The sequence below is a fragment of the Phyllobates terribilis genome, unplaced genomic scaffold, assembly GCF_046119375.1.
Source record: "Phyllobates terribilis strain yellow unplaced genomic scaffold, ASM4611937v1 Scaffold_9__5_contigs__length_417890890, whole genome shotgun sequence".
Taxonomy (NCBI): Eukaryota; Metazoa; Chordata; class Amphibia; order Anura; family Dendrobatidae; genus Phyllobates; species Phyllobates terribilis.
Genome location: NW_027362769.1, coordinates 397,408,236 through 397,427,842, shown reverse-complemented (window position 1 = coordinate 397,427,842; position 19,607 = coordinate 397,408,236). Strand labels below are relative to the sequence as shown.

The 19,607-nt window shown below is 47.3% G+C and overlaps 1 protein-coding gene across 1 annotated transcript in view; it reads left to right on the top strand.

Moving 5' to 3' along the window:
- The first annotated feature begins 235 nt into the window (after positions 1 to 235).
- Positions 236 to 19,607, top strand: part of PRSS53 (serine protease 53) — a 49,641-nt gene continuing 30,269 nt past the window's right edge. Inside the window, exon 1 of the mRNA XM_073648835.1 lies at positions 236 to 367. Coding sequence (XP_073504936.1) covers positions 289 to 367 — 79 coding nt within the window. The 5' untranslated portion in view covers positions 236 to 288. The remainder of the gene's footprint in view (positions 368 to 19,607) is intronic.

The window sequence follows — 19,607 nt, the reverse complement described above, 5'->3', positions numbered from 1 at the left end:
TGACACGAACCATTGCAATCCTCTTCCTGAACTGTATCAATAAACAGCGAATGAGTGGACAGAGGAAATCGTTAGATATGGCGCTGAGCCATCACGTGCGGAGCAAGGTGGCAGATACCATGTCTCCAGGTAAAAGTTACTAGTCTTAAGAGACGGAGGCCACATGTCCAGACAGTGATGAAGGAGGAGTAGAGGGTGTGCCTGCACTCGGCTCTATAGGTGTGCCTGCACTCGGCTCTATAGGTGTGCCCGCTTCATCTATATATTTACATCTGTAATGACAGGTAAATGCATGTAGAAATACATAGTCACATTCGAGTACGCAGCATGGGTCTGCTGGTGGCAACGGTCGTGTTCTGCAGTGCAGGTGAGTCCCAGACCCTCAGTCGGCTAAATGGGGTCTGTATATTAGGGTTACGGGTCAGGCTGACATAGAGTAAAGGTTCTATGCTACATCGGTGACTGTGTGATCACACTATTACTTGAGCCTCATTCTTTTCGAGTGGGGAAGTCTATAGGACTTTCTGATCTTACGAGCACTATCTTAGGATCACGAGAGACTTTACCGGTATGGAAATAAAATCCAACTGCAGAGCTGGGCTATAATGTAGGGCACAAGTTTTACCAAGAACTCCAAAACTGGGCAACTCTTGGAGCTTAATCCCTAAATCAACGTATTCTGTCAAGTTTTTCAAAAGTTCTCCTTTTCTAGTTGAAAACAAAGATAAGAACCTACAAACAGTTACACTACAAAAAATGTGAGGAAAATTTGTTAAAAATTTGACAGAATTGGATATTTTTTTCTGGTTTGCAAAATAGTCGATGCAGAATATAACTTGAGTGAATGATTGGGATGTAGTTTATATTCTCTACTCTTCTTTGCTCTGTCTAGTTACGACAGCCAGGGAGGTTAATAGAAAATCATAGTGACCCGCTCCTCGTAATCCTGCTAATGATGCTTTTTACGCCATCTAATCTTTTTCACATCATTGCATCGTAACTTGTTTATAGCCATATAAAAAGACAGTAACTGCAAATTATGTCCATTCTAATGAACAATTATCCTATATTATGACTTTACCCAGTTATTACATATTTACATAACCGGCACAAAAATCATTCAAAAGTAACACAGTAAAGGACAGAAATATCACTACTATAATACTGCCCCCTATGTACAAGAATATAACTACTATAATACTGCTCCTATGTACAAGAAAATAACTACTATAATACTGCCCCCTATGTACAAGAATATAACTACTATAATACTGCCCCCCTATGTACAAGAATATAACTACTATAATACTGCCCCCTATGTACAAGAATATAACTACTATAATACTGCCCCCTATGTACAAGAATATAACTACTCTAATACTGCCCCCTATGTACAAGAATATAACTACTATAATACTGCTCCTATGTACAAGAAAATAACTACTGTAATGCTGCTCCTATGTACAAGAATATAACTACTATAATGCCGCCCCCTATGTACAAGAATATAACTACTATAATACTGCCCCCTATGTACAAGAATATAACTACTATAATACTGCCCCTATGTACAAGAATATAACTACTATAATACTGCTCCTATGTACAAGAATATAACTACTATAATACTGCTCCTATGTACAAGAATATAACTACTATAATACTGCTCCCTATGTACAAGAATATAACTACTATAATACTGCTCCTATGTACAAGAATATAACTACTATAATACTGCTCCTATGTACAAGAATATAACTACTATAATACTGCTCCTATGTACAAGAATATAACTACTATAATACTGCCCCCTATGTACAAGAATATAACTACTATAATACTGCCCCCTATGTACAAGAATATAACTACTATAATACTGCCCCCTATGTACAAGAATATAACTACTATAATACTGCTCCTATGTACAAGAATATAACTACTATAATACTGCCCCCTATGTACAAGAATATAACTACTATAATACTGCTCCTATGTACAAGAAAATAACTACTATAATACTGCCCCTATGTACAAGAATATAACTACTATAATACTGCCCCCTATGTACAAGAATATAACTACTATAATACTGCTTATATGTACAAGAAAATAACTACTATAATACTGCCCCCTATGTACAAGAATATAACTACTATAATACTGCTCCTATGTACAAGAATATAACTACTATAATGCCACCCCCTATGTACAAGAATATAACTACTATAATACTGCCCCCTATGTACAAGAATATAACTACTATAATACTGCCCCCTATGTACAAGAATATAACTACTATAATACTGCCCCCTATGTACAAGAATATAACTACTATAATACTGCTCCTATGTACAAGAATATAACTACTATAATACTGCCCCCTATGTACAAGAATATAACTACTATAATACTGCTCCTATATACAAGAATATAACCACTATAATACTGCCCCCTCTGTACAAGAATATAACTACTATAATACTGCCCCCTATGTACAAGAATATAACTACTATAATACTGCCCCCCTATGTACAAGAATATAACTACTATAATACTGCCCCCTATGTACAAGAATATAACTACTATAATACTGCTCCTATGTACAAGAAAATAACTACTGTAATGCTGCTCCTATGTACAAGAATATAACTACTATAATGCCACCCCCTATGTACAAGAATATAACTACTATAATACTGCCCCCTATGTACAAGAATATAACTACTATAATACTGCCCCCTATGTACAAGAATATAACTACTATAATACTGCCCCCTATGTACAAGAATATAACTACTATAATACTGCCCTTATGTACAAGAATATAACTACTATAATACTGCCCCCTATGTACAAGAATATAACTACCATAATACTGCCCCCTATGTACAAGAATACAACTACTATAATACTGCCCCTATGTACAAGAATATAACTACTATAATACTGCTCCTATGTACAAGAATATAACTACTATAATACTGCCCCTATGTACAAGAATATAACTACTATAATACTGCCCCCTATGTACAAGAATATAACTACTATAATACTGCCCCTATGTACAAGAATATAACTACTATAATACTGCTCCTATGTACAAGAATATAACTACTATAATACTGCCCCTATGTACAAGAATATAACTACTATAATACTGCCCCCTATGTACAAGAGTATAACTACTATAATACTGCTCCTATGTACAAGAATATAACTACTATAATACTGCCTCCTATGTACAAGAGTATAACTACTATAATACTGCTCCTATGTACAAGAATATAACTACTATAATACTGCTCCTATGTACAAGAATATAACTACTATAATACTGCCCCCTATGTACAAGAATATAACTACTATAATACTGCCCCTATGTACAAGAATATAACTACTATAATACTGCCCCCTATGTACAAGAGTATAACTACTATAATACTGCTCCTATGTACAAGAATATAACTACTATAATACTGCTCCTATGTACAAGAATATAACTACTATAATACTGCCCCCTATGTACAAGAATATAACTACTATAATACTGCCCCCTATGTACAAGAATATAACTACTATAGTACTGCCCCTATGTACAAGAATATAACTACTATAATACTGCCCCTATGTTCAAGAATATAACTATTATAATACTGCTCCTATGTGCAAGAATATAACTACTATAATACTGATCCTATGTACAAGAATATAACTACTATAATACTGCCCTCTATGTACAAGAATATAACTATTATAATACTGCTCCTATGTACAAGAATATAACTACTATAATACAGCTCCTATGTACAAGAATATAACTACTATAATACTGCCCCTATGTACAAGAATATAACTATTATAATACTGCTCCTATGTACAAGAATATAACTACTATAATACAGCTCCTATGTACAAGAATATAACTACTATAATACTGCCCCTATGTACAAGAATATAACTACTATAATACTGCACCCTATGTACAAGAATATAACTACTATAATACAGCTCCTATGTACAAGAATATAACTACTATAATACTGCCCCTATGTACAAGAATATAACTACTATAATACTGCTCCCTATGTACAAGAATATAACTACTATAATACTGCTCCTATGTACAAGAATATAACTACTATAATACTGCTCCTATGTACAAGAATATAACTACTATAATACTGCCCCTATGTACAAGAATATAACTACTATAATACTGCCCCTATGTACAAGAATATAACTACTATAATACTGCTCCCTATGTACAAGAATATAACTACTATAATACTGCTCCCTATGTACAAGAATATAACTACTATAATACTGCTCCTATGTACAAGAATATAACTACTATAATACTGCTCCTATGTACAAGAATATAACTACTATAATACTGCCCCCTATGTACAAGAATATAACTACTATAATACTGCCCCCTATGTACAAGAATATAACTACTATAATACAGCTCCTATGTACAAGAATATAACTACTATAATACTGCCCCTATGTACAAGAATATAACTACTATAATACTGCTCCTATGTACAAGAATATAACTACTATAATACTGCTCCTATGTACAAGAATATAACTACTATAATACTGCTCCCATGAACAAATAACTATCTGCTATTCTGCTATAGTACATTTTCAGAGTTTCCTCATCACATGATTAGTGTAGATCGGTTGGATTTTATCAGTTGTGTTTTCTGTATCTTTATCTCATGGTTGCATTGCTGCTTTGGGCAGTATATGGAGTTGCGATCATCTGCATAATCTGCGCACATTAAGAAACACGTCCTGCTCCTCACCACTCTGTGACTGATCTGTATGTTTACAAGCAATAGTGACTGTTATCCAGAACCTGCACACGCTGTGAGTTTAGGGTGATACAGGTAGTAATGGTCTGCAGAGAAATAGACATGAGGATTATACTCAGTATACAGGACAGGAGGAGTGGTACTGTGCAGTGTATATATACAGGGCAGGAGGAGTGGTACTGTGCAGTGTATATATACAGGACTGGAGGAGTGGTACTGTGCAGTGTATATATACAGGACAGGAGGAGTGGTACTGTGCAGTGTATATATACAGGACAGGAGGGGTGGTACTGTGCAGTGTATATATACAGGACTGGAGGAGTGGTACTGTGCAGTGTATATATACAGGGCAGGAGGAGTGGTACTGTGCAGTGTATATATACAGGACTGGAGGAGTGGTACTGTGCAGTGTATATATACAGGGCAGGAGGAGTGGTACTGTGCAGTGTATATATACAGGACAGGAGGGGTGGTACTGTGCAGTGTATATATACAGGACAGGAGGAGTGGTACTGTGCAGTGTATATATACAGGACAGGAGGGGTGGTACTGTGCAGTGTATATATACAGGGCAGGAGGAGTGGTACTGTGCAGTGTATATATACAGGACAGGAGGAGTGGTACTGTGCAGTGTATATATACAGGGCAGGAGGAGTGGTACTGTGCAGTGTATATATACAGGACAGGAGGAGTGGTACTGTGCAGTGTATATATACAGGAGGAGTGGTACTGTGCAGTGTATATATACAGGACAGGAGGAGTGGTACTGTGCAGTGTATATATACTGGACAGGAGGAGTGGTACTGTGCAGTGTATATATACAGGACAGGAGGAGTGGTACTGTGCAGTGTATATATACAGGATAGGAGGAGCGGTACTGTGCAGTGTATATATACAGGACAGGAGGAGTGGTACTGTGCAGTGTATATATACAGGACAGGAGGAGTGGTACTGTGCAGTGTATATATACAGGGCAGGAGGGGTGGTACTGTGCAGTGTATATATACAGGAGGAGTGGTACTGTGCAGTGTATATATACAGGAGGAGTGGTACTGTGCAATGTATATATACAGGAGGAGTGGTACTGTGCAGTGTATATATACAGGATAGGAGGGGTGGTACTGTGCAGTGTACATATACAGGAGGAGTGGTACTGTGCAGTGTATATATACAGGACAGGAGGAGTGATACCGTGCAGTGTATATATACAGGACAGGAGGAGTGGTACTGTGCAGTGTATATATACAGGACAGGAGGAGTGGTACTGTGCAGTGTATATATACAGGACAGGAGAAGTGGTACTGTGCAGTGTATATATACTGGGCAGGAGGAGTGGTACTGTGCAGTGTATATATACAGGACAGGAGAAGTGGTACTGTGCAGTGTATACACACAGGACAGGAGGAGTGGTACTGTGCAGTATATATATACAGGACAGGAGGGGTGGTACTGTGCAGTGTATATACAGGAGGAGTGGTACTGTGCAGTGTATATACAGGAGGAGTGGTACTGTGCCGTGTATATATACAGGGCAGGAGGAGTGGTACTGTGCAGTGTATATATACAGGACAGGAGGGGTGGTACTGTGCAGTGTATATATACAGGACAGGAGGAGTGGCACTGTGCAGTGTATATATACAGGACAGGAGGGGTGGTACTGTGCAGTGTATATATACAGGACAGGAGGGGTGGTACTGTGCAGTGTATATATACAGGACAGGAGGGGTGGTACTGTGCAGTGTATATATACAGGACAGGAGGAGTGGTGCTGTGCAGTGTATATATACAGGACAGGAGGGGTGGTACTGTGCAGTGTATACAGGACAGGAGGAGTGGTACCGTGCAGTGTATATATACAGGACAGGAGGGGTGGTACTGTGCAGTGTATATATACAGGACAGGAGGGGTGGTACTGTGCAGTGTATATATACAGGACAGGAGGAGTGGTACTGTGCAGTGTATATATACAGGACAGGAGGAGTGGTACTGTGCAGTGTATATATACAGGACAGGAGGAGTGGTACTGTGCAGTGTATATATACAGGACAGGAGGAGTGGTACTGTGCAGTGTATATATACAGGACAGGAGGAGTGGCACTGTGCAGTGTATACAGGACAGGAGGAGCGGTACTGTGCAGTGTATATATACAGGACAGGAGGAGTGGTACTGTGCAGTGTATATATACAGGACAGGAGGAGTGGTACTGTGCAGTGTATATACACAGAACAGGAGGAGTGGTGCTGAGAGTAGCAGCTGTCTGTGGAGCTCAAGCACTTCCAGTAGGAAGGGTTGTCGTCTGCCTCTCTTCTCCCCAGGGAGAGGCAGGCTTACTGGGAGGCCGGCATGGCTTCCCAGCCTCCTATCCCCCGGTCTATGCCGGCGGGGGAGAAGGAGCCTCAACAACCGGCCCAGGAGGGAGTGAGGAGATCGGGAAGGGTGAGGCAGAATACATCCACCTGCTCCAACCCCGAGACTGTTCACCGCCAGCCCAGAGAGGGAGACCGGGGCACCCCAGGCCCCAGGAACAAGAGCCCAGCAAGATCCTGGGGGGAGATGAGCTCCAGCGAGTCCACAAGTTCCTTCTCCTCCCGAGTGGTCGCCACGTTGCGAGAGTACGAGGACGCCGGCAAAGCACTAACCCAGCTGAAAGAGGAGCTGAGGGAGGCCCGGGTCCTGAACACCCGGGCGTCCAACAAGGAGAGCCCCGCGACCTCCCAGAGGGTTAAAGCCCTCAGAGACGAGGTGGTCAGGTTAGTGCTCCTCCGGGAGGGGATTGAGAAAAGCGCAGGTCCCTTCCTGGAGAGGTTTAAGAACCAGCGGCGGTTCTCAGAAATGAAGGGGTTAAACACCTCAGGAGAACCGCCAGCCGGCGTCCTTAGTGAAGAGGAGGAGGAGGATGAAGAGGTGACTGGAGTCTCAGTTGCTGGAGCCAGTGAGGGGCAGAGCCGGAGCTCAAGTGGTCTCCCTGCAGGGCAGAGGACTCCCACAGCAGAGGCTGGAGTGTCGGGGGAGGAGGAGGAAGGAGGACTGCTGAGGGAGATCCGACTGCTGGAGTCTCCAGTGGACCTGACGCGGTTTTCCTTCGGTGAGGACAAACCAGTGGAGGAGACAGGGAAGAGGAAGAAGAAGAAGACCGGAGGAGCTGCACAGGAGGTGGTGAGTTATAAGTATGTACCAATGTCTGATGTTGCACCTGCCACCTTCTGTTTAAACCCCACCAAACCTAAAGGCACGGGCTCTGCAGTGGGCTCGAGGCAGAGGCAAGGTGGGGAGAGGAGGCGGACGTCCGGCGATGCTGCCATCTGTGCGGGGAACAGTGCAGGGGGCGAGGCTGTGGAGGTACTCACAGCGCCGGACATAGGGAGTTCTGTGGAGTTTCCCACCCTGTCCTCTGCGGCTAAGCCGGTTATCACCGGGGCTGGGGGGGCAGGGAAGGATGTGAAAAACACATCAGCAAAGAACACTGGGCACACTGCTGCGACAGGGGGGCAGTGTGCCCCAGCGCCCAAAAAGGACACTAAGACCCCAAAGTCTGTGGGTGCAGGGCGGGCAGAGGTGCCGAGAAAACAGTCTGGCCAGAACAAGGACCAAAATGCTGCAGTAGGGGGGCGGGGCGCTCCAACAGACGACCTGCAGAAAGCCAGCAGCAACCAAAGGGAAACGGGTGTGGTGCTGCAGGGAAAGGAGTCTCTGGAAGTGCTCCCCTCCCCCGGCCCAGCAGGTGTGAGTGCAGAGACACCAGACACAAGGGAGAAAGGAATGGAGGTGACTGTGGAAGGTGCAGAGAACAGCAGAGGTAATGGGGTGACAAGTAAAGAGAATAGAAATAGTGGTGTAGTGAATGATGGGAGTAATGGTGGAGCAGATGATGGGAGTAATGGTGGAGCAGATGATGAGAGTAGTAGGAATGGTGGAATTAGTGGTACAGTGAATGATGATGCAGCAAATGGTGGGGGTAGTGGTGCAGTGAATGATGATGTAGCAAATGGTGGGGGTAGTGGTGGAATGAATGCTGGGAGTTGTGGGAATGGTGGGAGTTGTGGTGTAGCAAATGTTGGGGGTAGTGGTGTAATGAATGGTGGGAGTAATGGTCCTGCGAATGGTGTGAGTAGTAGTGGAGTGAACGATGGGAGTAATGGTCCTGCGAATGGTGTGAATAGTACTGGAGTGAATGGTGGGAGCAGCACTGGTGTTGGTGGGGGGGAAGTAGGTGCTGGTCCCGCTGCCCCCCCAGCATTGGTGGGGGCTTCAGCCCAAAGCTATTCAGAAGCAGTCAGTGCTGGGGGTAGTAGTGCGCCCTCGTCTGGTGGCCCGGGGGTTGGTGACTTGCAACAGCAGCTCCTGGACGCCCTGAGGAGAGGGGAGAGCTCCATCACTGTAGAGGGGAGGGAGGTTGATCTGTCTTTCTGGATAGAGAGACATGGTCTTTCAGCCTTCCGAGATAGAGGGGCAGAGACTGTCTGGTCTCTGCCGACAACGGGGCAGAGGAGTAACCGTAGGAACGTGGTCCGTCTCCAGTGGGTAAGCAAGGATGCCTGTCCTGATAGGTCGAAGGTGGTTGAGCTCCTGCTGGGGATGGGCTTTGCGGCATATGACATCTTTGCCTTGATCCATCCCTATGGGACCTCCTACTTCGATGTCAGCTTCGTGAGACCGGAGGGCCTTGAGCTTTTCTGGTCTCGCCATGAGCTGGCTCGGAGTCGCCCCGAATGGCATGGTCTCTTTCCCCTGGCAATAACTCGCCAAGATTCAGTCAGGAAAGTGACCGTTCTGACTAGTAACGAGTCGCTTTCCTGTATGGACATTACCACCTGGGTGAGTAGATACGGAGAGGTCACCAATATTCCCGAAAAGAATCTGGATGACCATGGTATCTGGTCAGGGGCCTGGACCTTCATGGTGAGATTGAAGGTTTCGGGAAACACTGTTACCCATATCCCCTCCTCAACTTTTTTGGGGAGGGATAGGATCTTGATTTTCTACCGGGGGCAGCCTAAGGTCTGTCACAGGTGCGGTAGCCCCACACACTTCAGTGCGCAGTGTACCACCCAGAAATGCGCACTGTGTGGGGACCTCGGTCATCTTGCTGCTGCCTGTTGCAGGATTAGGTGTAACTTGTGTGGTGACCTCGGTCACCCGTTCAGTCGCTGTCCGCGTTCCTTCGCCAATGCGGTCCTGAAAGCGGCGAGTGTGGGACAGGCGCAAGCCGGGACTAATCTTGCCGGTGAAGGGACCAGTAGGGGCGGGGGAGGCAGGGATCCGGTGAGGAGCAAGCTGCCGCCATCCACCATCAGGCGGCAGGAGAAGCGCCGTGGGGACAGGGGGCAGGGAGTAATGTCCCTAAACTCTGACCCAGGTACTTCACTTGCAGCTGAGGATCCTAAAGACAGTGAATTGAGCGAGGAAGTCAAGAGACTTGAAAGAGAAGAGCGAGAGGACGCCACGTCTTCCCAGGAACCCTCTTCTGGTGACAGTCTAGATGAGGGAGAGGGGGAGTGGTCACAGAAAAAGAAAAAGGGTAACAGGAAAACGGCCAGAGGTAGGAGGGGGACCAGGTCTCGAGCTGCCTCTTTGGAGTGCGACCCCTCTGACTCTCTGGCCATGATCCAAGCGCCATTGGAGGGTTCAGCCGCCCCCCCTCTGGTGGATCTCTCCAACTGGTTCGGGGCTCTCCAGGACCTCCCTCTGGAGGGGGGAAGTGGGGACCCGGGGCCGGAGGTTGCGGACAAGGTGGTTGGGGCTCAGGAGATGGCTGGGTCTTCCTCTCGGGGGGCAAATACAAAGCCCTCTGGGGGGATGACTAACCCAGGACCACCAGACGAGGGCAAGAATCTATGTAAGGAGAGAATGGATGAATCTGTTTGTCTTAAGCGCACTAAAAACCCGTCATTATCAGAGGAAGAGGTTGGGACTGTCAGTGGTGGGAAGAAAAAGGCTATCTAATTCAATCAATCATGATGGCGGCACCCACCCCGTTGACGCTGGCAACTATTAATGTTTGCAGCATAAAGTCAGATGCGGCAAGGTACACGGCCTTTCATTTTCTCGGCCAACTTGACGCCGACATTTTGTTTTTGCAGGAGACCAGGTTGACCGATATATCAACCTTGCATAAAGCAAGGCGGGAGTGGAGGCATGGGCCCTCCTACTGGTCTCTTGCGGCTGAGCCGTATAGCGGGGTGGCGGTCCTTTTTAAGACCGCAGCGGTTGAATGCAGACGAGTGATCGAATTAGAAATGGGGAGATGCTTGATCCTAGATGTCTCCATGGGGGGACAAGAGCTTCGGCTCATTAACATCTATGGTTCCCAGTCCAAGTGGGACCGCAAATGTCTCTTCCTGAAGATCAAACCTTTTTTATTTTCGAGTCGGCAGGTGGTCTTCGGAGGGGATTTCAACAATGTCACGAGATCCTGTGATAGAGGAGGTTCCGGAGACCGGCTGGCTTATGACTGCGTCGCGTTAAACAGGATAGTGAGTGAGGCTCGCCTGGTGGATGTCCACATCCGGCACAACCCAGGCGACACGGGATTCACCTTTTTTAGAGGTAGTCAGTGCAGGTCTAGGCTAGATAGGTTTTATTTGAAGGAGGAGGCCGTCTCTTCGCCGTTGTCGGTTGTGGAGGTGGAGTTCTCCGATCACTGTTTGATTATGTTTTCTCTCAACGTTACAGAGACTCCTCGGATGGGAAGAGGCTATTGGAAGCTGAATTCATCACTCCTTGAGGAAGAAGCTGTAAGACGGTCTTTTGAGGAATTCTTTCAGAGCCAGGTACCATTGCTGGGCCTAAGTAACACTAAGTCGGAGTGGTGGGAGATGTTCAAACATCGGGTGGCGAGATTCTTCCGGCAGCTCTCGAACCTCAGAAGCCTGAACAGGGATCGCCTGTATCAGAGCCTGAGGAGGAAACTCGAGCATCTTGTCTCGACTGGAGGTAGCCGCGAGGAGATCTCCAGAGTGAAGTCCTTGCTGAAGAGGTGTCAGTACGATAGGCACGCATCTTTGGTTTTCGAGAGGGACTACGGGAAGTACTGCTCGCCCGACCCTTACAGAAACTGTAAGATGTCAGTGAATAGTAAGATAGTGACGGGGCTGGTGGACAGTACGGAGTCCCTGAGAAGGTCCAGATCAGGGATCTTGGAGGTTGTCAGTTCCTACTACTCGCACCTCTTGGGAAGGAGGGAGCTTGATCGTGACGGGATGTCGGCTTTCCTGGCTGAATCTGTTCCTGAGCCAGGGGCTGACCTCTCGCTGGGCGATTTGGCAGAAGCGATCAAAGAAGAGGAAGTGAGACTGGCGATCGATGGGCTTAGGCCCAAAAAGTCGCCAGGTCCGGATGGCTTAACATCCGAGTTCTTTAGGACCTTTAGGGACTCTTTGGTCCCCCTCTTGACTCAGGTGTTTAACGAGTGTCTCTCCTCGGGCACTCTGCCGAGATCATTAAGGAGGTCAGCTTTGATCATTTTGTCAAAGGGTAAGGATCCGTCACGCATTGAGAACTGGCGTCCCATAGCACTTCTCAATGTGGACAGGAAGATTTTGGCTAAGATACTTTTCAACAGGCTGGTGAAGTTTGCACCCCGGCTCCTTTCGGAGGTTCAGCACTGTTGCGTTCCTGGCCGTAGCACTTTTAGTGCTGTTCTAGGTGTCCGAGAGGCCGTGGAGCAAGGCAGGGCGGGCCTCTGGAAGGGGTTCTTGCTGACCCTGGATCAGGCAAAAGCCTTTGATCGGGTTAACCACGAGTACCTCTGGTCCAATCTTTTGAGGTATGGTCTGCCTGGAGGGTTTGTGGACTGGCTTAAGACCTTGTATGCAGGGGCTGAGACTTTCCCTCTGGTGAATGGGTGGATTGGACGACCTTTTGGGGTAGGATCCGGTGTCCGTCAGGGCTGTCCTCTTAGCCCTTTGCTTTATGCGTTTGCGATCGATCCCTTCCTCAGAAGGATCGATTGTAGACCGTTGGCGGGGGTGCGGATGGGCGGGGCGGCGCCGGAGACTATCCTGAGGGTGGTGGCCTACGCGGACGATGTCACCGTCTTTGTTTCTTCGCAAGAGGAGGCAGCAGCGGTGATGTCAGAAGTGGAGCGCTACTCGGAGGCATCCGGGTCCAAGGTCAGCCAGGATAAGTGTGAGAGTCTCTGGCTGGGAGGCGGAGATCCCGGGTTTGATCTTCCGGACACCCTCCCCGAACCCCAAGAACATGCCAAAGTCCTGGGCATCGAATTCGGCCAGGGTGATTACCCCACGAAAAACTGGGAAGGCAGAATCAAAGGTGTCGCCCAAAGAGTGGACCAATGGAGGGGTTGGTCTTTGACCCTGAGGGAAAGGGTTGGCCTGTGCAAAGCTTTCCTGCTCCCCTTGCTAATCTACCTGGGCAGCGTCTGTGTCTTGCCAGAGCCTCTCTGGACACGGGTCTACAGTCTGTTCTTCCAGATGTTATGGGGGAACAGACTGAACCTAGTCAAGCAGGAGGTCACTTACCGCACGAGGAGACTAGGGGGTTTGAATATGGTGAACCCCGTGGTGTTCCTAGTGAACACTTTCTTGAAGGTGAACGTGGCAAACCTCTGGAAAGAGAGGGCTCCTCCGTGGGTATTCTCCTGCAAGGGATGGTTTCAGCCTTTCTTCCAGGAATGGGAGACAGGGGGAAGATTGAAGGATCTTCGCACACCACACGGGCATCTCCCGGCTTATGTTACCCCGGTTCTGAAAATGATCCGCCGGTGGGGTCTGGGAATGTGGGAGGTGAGGTCCCTCCCGAGGAAACTCCTCGATATGAGGGTCTTGCTTTCTCATTTTCAGAGTCCATTGGCCCTCAAAGACTGCCCAAGTCGGGATCTGGAGGTTGGGTTGAGTTTGTTAAATTCTACCAGGATCCCCGAGAAGTACTGGGACTTGACTTGGCGCTGCTTCCATGGTAAGCTGTATGTGAGGGACAATTTGAAGTACAGGAGCTCCGAGGACAGGAATTGCCCCCGTGAGGCTTGTGCTAACGTGCTGGAAAGCATGGAGCACTTCCTGCTTCATTGTCCCTTTAATACAGAGGTGTACAACAGGGTGGGGGCTTCCATTGGTTGGCCGCGGCTGGCTACTCTGTCCTACGCCGGGTGGGCCTATGGAGCGTTCGGAGACCTTGGGAGAAGGGACCGAGACACTTTATTCATAGTCAGCGCAGTGGTGAGGTATTTCACGTGGAACGCACGAGTTTTAGTCTCGACGCAGAGTAAAATCCTCCATGTAGATGAAGTCTGTAGGAACATCCTAGGTGACCTGGTGAAGGTACGTTCTCTGGAGTATGAAAGACTGGGTGCCCGGAGGGCGGCCCGTCTCTGGAGGGGCTTTTCCTTCAGGGTGCCTTAGTCCGGTAGTACTCCTATATCCTGGTGGTGGGCCGATGTCTTTTCACCCTAGATTTTTGTTTTGTATTTCTGTCTCCTGAATAGAAGGTTTGCCGGCATCGAACTTGAGCCTTGGATGGTGAGTGTGTAGGTTGTGTTCTGTATATATTGTATATAATGTATAATAGGGGGTTTTAGTTAGGTTGGGTGGGGGATTTGGGGGGGTTTTCATCGGCGGTGATAAGAGGACTGATCTGGCCTGGTCCAGGCCCCGCCTGGGGAAAAACTTTGGGGCCTGATCCTAGCTCGGAGTAATCCTGAACTTTGTGGCCAGAGCTAGATCAGGGGTGGCGGGATAGTTAGTGTAGGTCTGTGTTTTATGTATATATATTAAAAATTACAAAAAAAATATAAAATATATTAAAAAAAAAAAAAAAAAAAAAAAAAAAAAAAATTGTTCATGTCACTATTGTATATATTGTTATTTTTGTTTTTCTGTGGTGTGAATGAGGTGCGGTAAGGGGGTGACTACGGTCCGGCAGTGGGACCAGTAGGTTAGTGTTAGTTCCCGGTTGTATATACGTTATATTAGGTTTAGTGTTTTATTGTATATAATCTTGTATATAGGACGGTGTTTTATGTGTATATAGGACGGTGTGAGCGTTGTGTGGGATTGCATATAGTAGTATGAATGAAGCTGGGCCGGGGGTTTTATAGGTTTTATAATATTTATTTCCTGTATATATGTATATATTCCTGCGGTGATTTATTTTGTTTCTATTTTCTGTGATTTGTCGTCTTGTTTTTTTCCTATGTTTGGTGTCCTGTAATGTATTATTGTTCTGTCATGTACTGTACTTATTCTATCAATAAAAAAAAGACCTGCAGTGTATATATACAGGACAGGAGGAGTGGTACTGTGCAGTGTATATATACAGGAGGAGTGGTACTGTGCAGTGTATATATACAGGACAGGAGGAGTGGTACTGTGCAGTGTATATATACAGGACAGGAGGAGTGGTACTGTGCAGTGTATATATACAGGACAGGAGGAGTGGTACTGTGCAGTGTATATATACAGGACAGGAGGAGTGGTACTGTGCAGTGTATATATGCAGGACAGGAGGAGTGGTACTGTGCAGTGTATATATACAGGACAGGAGGAGTGGTACTGTGCAGTGTATATATGCAGGACAGGAGGAGTGGTACTGTGCAGTGTATATATACAGGACAGGAGGAGTGGTACTGTGCAGTGTATATATACAGGACAGGAGGAGTGGTACTGTGCAGTGTATATATACAGGACAGGAGGAGTGGTACTGTGCAGTGTATATATACAGGACAGGAGGAGTGGTACTGTGCAGTGTATATATGCAGGACAGGAGGAGTGGTACTGTGCAGTGTATATATACAGGACAGGAGGAGTGGTACTGTGCAGTGTATATATGCAGGACAGGAGGAGTGGTACTGTGCAGTGTATATATACAGGACAGGAGGAGTGGTACTGTGCAGTGTATATATGCAGGACAGGAGGAGTGGTACTGTGCAGTGTATATATACAGGACAGGAGGAGTGGTACTGTGCAGTGTATATATGCAGGACAGGAGGAGTGGTACTGTGCAGTGTATATATACAGGACAGGAGGAGTGGTACTGTGCAGTGTATATATGCAGGACAGGAGGAGTGGTACTGTGCAGTGTATATATACAGGACAGGAGGGGTGGTACTGTGCAGTGTATATATACAGGGCAGGAGGAGTGGTACTGTACAGTGTATATATACAGGACAGGAGGGGTGGTACTGTGCAGTGTATATATACAGGACAGGAGGGGTGGTACTGTGCAGTGTATATATACAGGACAGGAGGAGTGGTACTGTGCAGTGTATATATGCAGGACAGGAGGAGTGGTACTGTGCAGTGTATATATACAGGACAGGAGGGGTGGTACTGTGCAGTGTATATATACAGGGCAGGAGGAGTGGTACTGTGCAGTGTATATATACAGGACAGGAGGAGTGGTACTGTGCAGTGTATATACACAGGACAGGAGGAGTGGTGCTGTGCAGTGTATATATACAGGGCAGGAGGAGTGGTACTGTGCAGTGTATATATACAGGGCAGGAGGAGTGGTACTGTGCAGTGTATATATACAGGGCAGGAGGAGTGGTACTGTGCAGTGTATATATACAGGACAGGAGGGGTGGTACTGTGCAGTGTATATATACAGGACAGGAGGAGCGGTACTGTGCAGTGTATATATACAGGGCAGGAGGAGTGGTACTGTGCAGTGTATATATACAGGGCAGGAGGAGTGGTACTGTGCAGTGTATATATACAGGACAGGAGGGGTGGTACTGTGCAGTGTATATATACAGGACTGGAGGAGTGGCACTGTGCAGTGTATATATACAGGACTGGAGGAGTGGCACTGTGCAGTGTATATATACAGGACAGGAGGAGTGGTACTGTGCAGTGTATATATACAGGACAGGAGGAGTGGTACTGTGCAGTGTATATATACAGGACAGGAGGAGTGGTACTGTGCAGTGTATATATACAGGACAGGAGGAGTGGCACTGTGCAGTGTATATATACAGGAGGAGTGGTACTGTGCAGTGTATATATACAGGACAGGAGGAGTGGTACTGTGCAGTGTATATATACAGGACTGGAGGAGTGGCACTGTGCAGTGTATATATACAGGACAGGAGGAGTGGCACTGTGCAGTGTATATATACAGGACTGGAGGAGTGGCACTGTGCAGTGTATATATACAGGACTGGAGGAGTGGCACTGTGCAGTGTATATATACAGGACTGGAGGAGTGGCACTGTGCAGTGTATATATACAGGACAGGAGGAGTGGCACTGTGCAGTGTATATATACAGGAGGAGTGGTACTGTGCAGTGTATATATACAGGACAGAAGGAGTGGTACTGTGCAGTGTATATATACAGGACTGGAGGAGTGGCACTGTGCAGTGTATATATACAGGACTGGAGGAGTGGCACTGTGCAGTGTATATATACAGGACTGGAGGAGTGGCACTGTGCAGTGTATATATACAGGACAGGAGGAGTGGCACTGTGCAGTGTATATATACAGGAGGAGTGGTACTGTGCAGTGTATATATACAGGGCAGGAGGAGTGGTACTGTGCAGTGTATATATACAGGACAGGAGGGGTGGTACTGTGCAGTGTATATATACAGGACGGGAGGAGTGGTACTGTGTAGTGTATATATACAGGACAGGAGGGGTGGTACTGTGCAGTGTATATATACAGGACAGGAGGAGTGGTGCTGTGCAGTGTATATATACAGGACAGGAGGAGTGGTACTGTGCAGTGTATATATACAGGACAGGAGGGGTGGTACTGTGCAGTGTATATATACAGGACAGGAGGAGTGGTGCTGTGCAGTGTATATATACAGGACAGGAGGGGTGGTACTGTGCAGTGTATATATACAGGACAGGAGGAGTGGTGCTGTGCAGTGTATATATACAGGACAGGAGGAGTGGCACTGTGCAGTGTATATATACAGGACAGGAGGGGTGGTACTGTGCAGTGTATATATACAGGACAGGAGGAGTGGTGCTGTGCAGTGTATATATACAGGACAGGAGGAGTGGTACTGTGCAGTGTATATATACAGGACAGGAGGAGTGGTACTGTGCAGTGTATATATACAGGGCAGGAGGAGTGGTACTGTGCAGTGTATATATACAGGACAGGAGGGGTGGTACTGTGCAGTGTATATGACGCGCCCCCTGGGACATATTCCTTTTTGAGGGGAATACCCGGCACCGGATCAGATGGGGGGGTTGTAGTCTCCGAGCGGCTGTGACCCGGTCCTGTGCCCAGGGCGTCAAGCTCAGTGTGATGTGGCAGTGCTACAGATGTTACTAAAGTTCTTTTGTGTCGACTACGCCACCCGTTGTGATGCGGTCACTGTGGCCGCCGCTGCAGCAGGGTCCGCTGAGGCTGATGGTGGGTGCGCAGCTTGGTGGGATAACCCCCAACGGGAGGGGTATAGCCTCAGAGGGGACAGGCGCAGAGGATGGGGGTTGTGGTGGTGTAGTGCAGACGGCAGTGAAGACAGAGTCGGGTTGTGCAGTTAAGGGTGTTTACTTACTGCAGATGTTGTACTGGTCACTCCAGCTGCTAGTGACCACCCGAGCCGTGCTGCGTCCACCAGGTCCTGGATCCAGCCAACCCCCAAACAAGTCCGGAGCGTGGCCCTGAGCTCTCCCTCTGTCCTTTCTTCAGCCGTCCCCACCAGTGATCCACCTAGGTCCAGCTCCCTCGGGCCTTCTGTTGGGACACCCTTGGCCCTGGGTTCCCTGACCCTTCATGTGGTGTGCCTTCGGGGTGAATGTGGTGGGTGACCGTGACAGACACTGCCCACGGTCTCCGGTCTCTGGCTGGGGATTGTTTTTACCCCCACCAGCTTGGGTTCCGGTACCCTGATGCTGACTCCTCACCCGGTGCTCTGATTTGGGTTCTTGGGTCCCTTCTCTTCTGTGCTCTGGGTCTTTCTCTTTTCTCCTCTCTCACTCTGGGTCTTGGTCTTTCTTCTCTCCTCTGCTCCTGACTTGTTCTCTGCCACTGACTGACCCTGATTCTCGTTGGTGCCCACCTTATATATCCCTCTATGTGTGAGCTCAGGTGACCAGCACCCAATGAGCTCCTAACTTTACCCAGGCTGCTCCCCCTATCTGCCCCTACACTACTTGGGATGTACCACCCCCCTCCCACTCCAGCCAGGAACAGACTCGGTCGTACCTGCACATTTCTAAGTGGGAGTACCGTCGGCCTGTTCCTCGGAAATGGGATGTATGTAGTGCATGCAGCCTACCGAGCTCAGTTCCACTCTCCATCCTTACCCGGGAGTGGAATATCACACCTCTGGGTTGAGGTGCAATACCCCTGTAGCAGCCGAATCCTCAGGGTGCTACATTCCCCCCTGGTAAATCACAGCACGTCCTCGGGCTGTAAAGACATAAACACCAAAACATACAAAATTTTCATAAACATATAAAACATATAAAACATTATATAAATAACATATCTTGGCAGATAAAACTTTCTCGTCGTCTCCTGTTTCAGGTTCCTCCTCCGGACACTGTGCAACGTGTGTCCGGGAAAAGTGCGACAGTCTCTTAGAAAATCTGGTTTTCTATAAAACCGGTAGGGGGCGCTTTAGGACGCGCAACTATTTACAGGGGAAGTTGGCCGCTCTCAGTCCTCGGCCAGGTAGAGGGAAGGGAATGGCTGCTCACAGTCCTCAGCCTGTAGGATGAAGGGGTTAACGGGTAAACAGTTCACTGGTCCCAACGGGGACTATTTTAGCAGCAACGGTTCACTGTGCCCCTACAGGCAACTGACGCGCCCCCTGGGACATATTCCTTTTTGAGGGGAATACCCGGCACCGGATCAGATGGG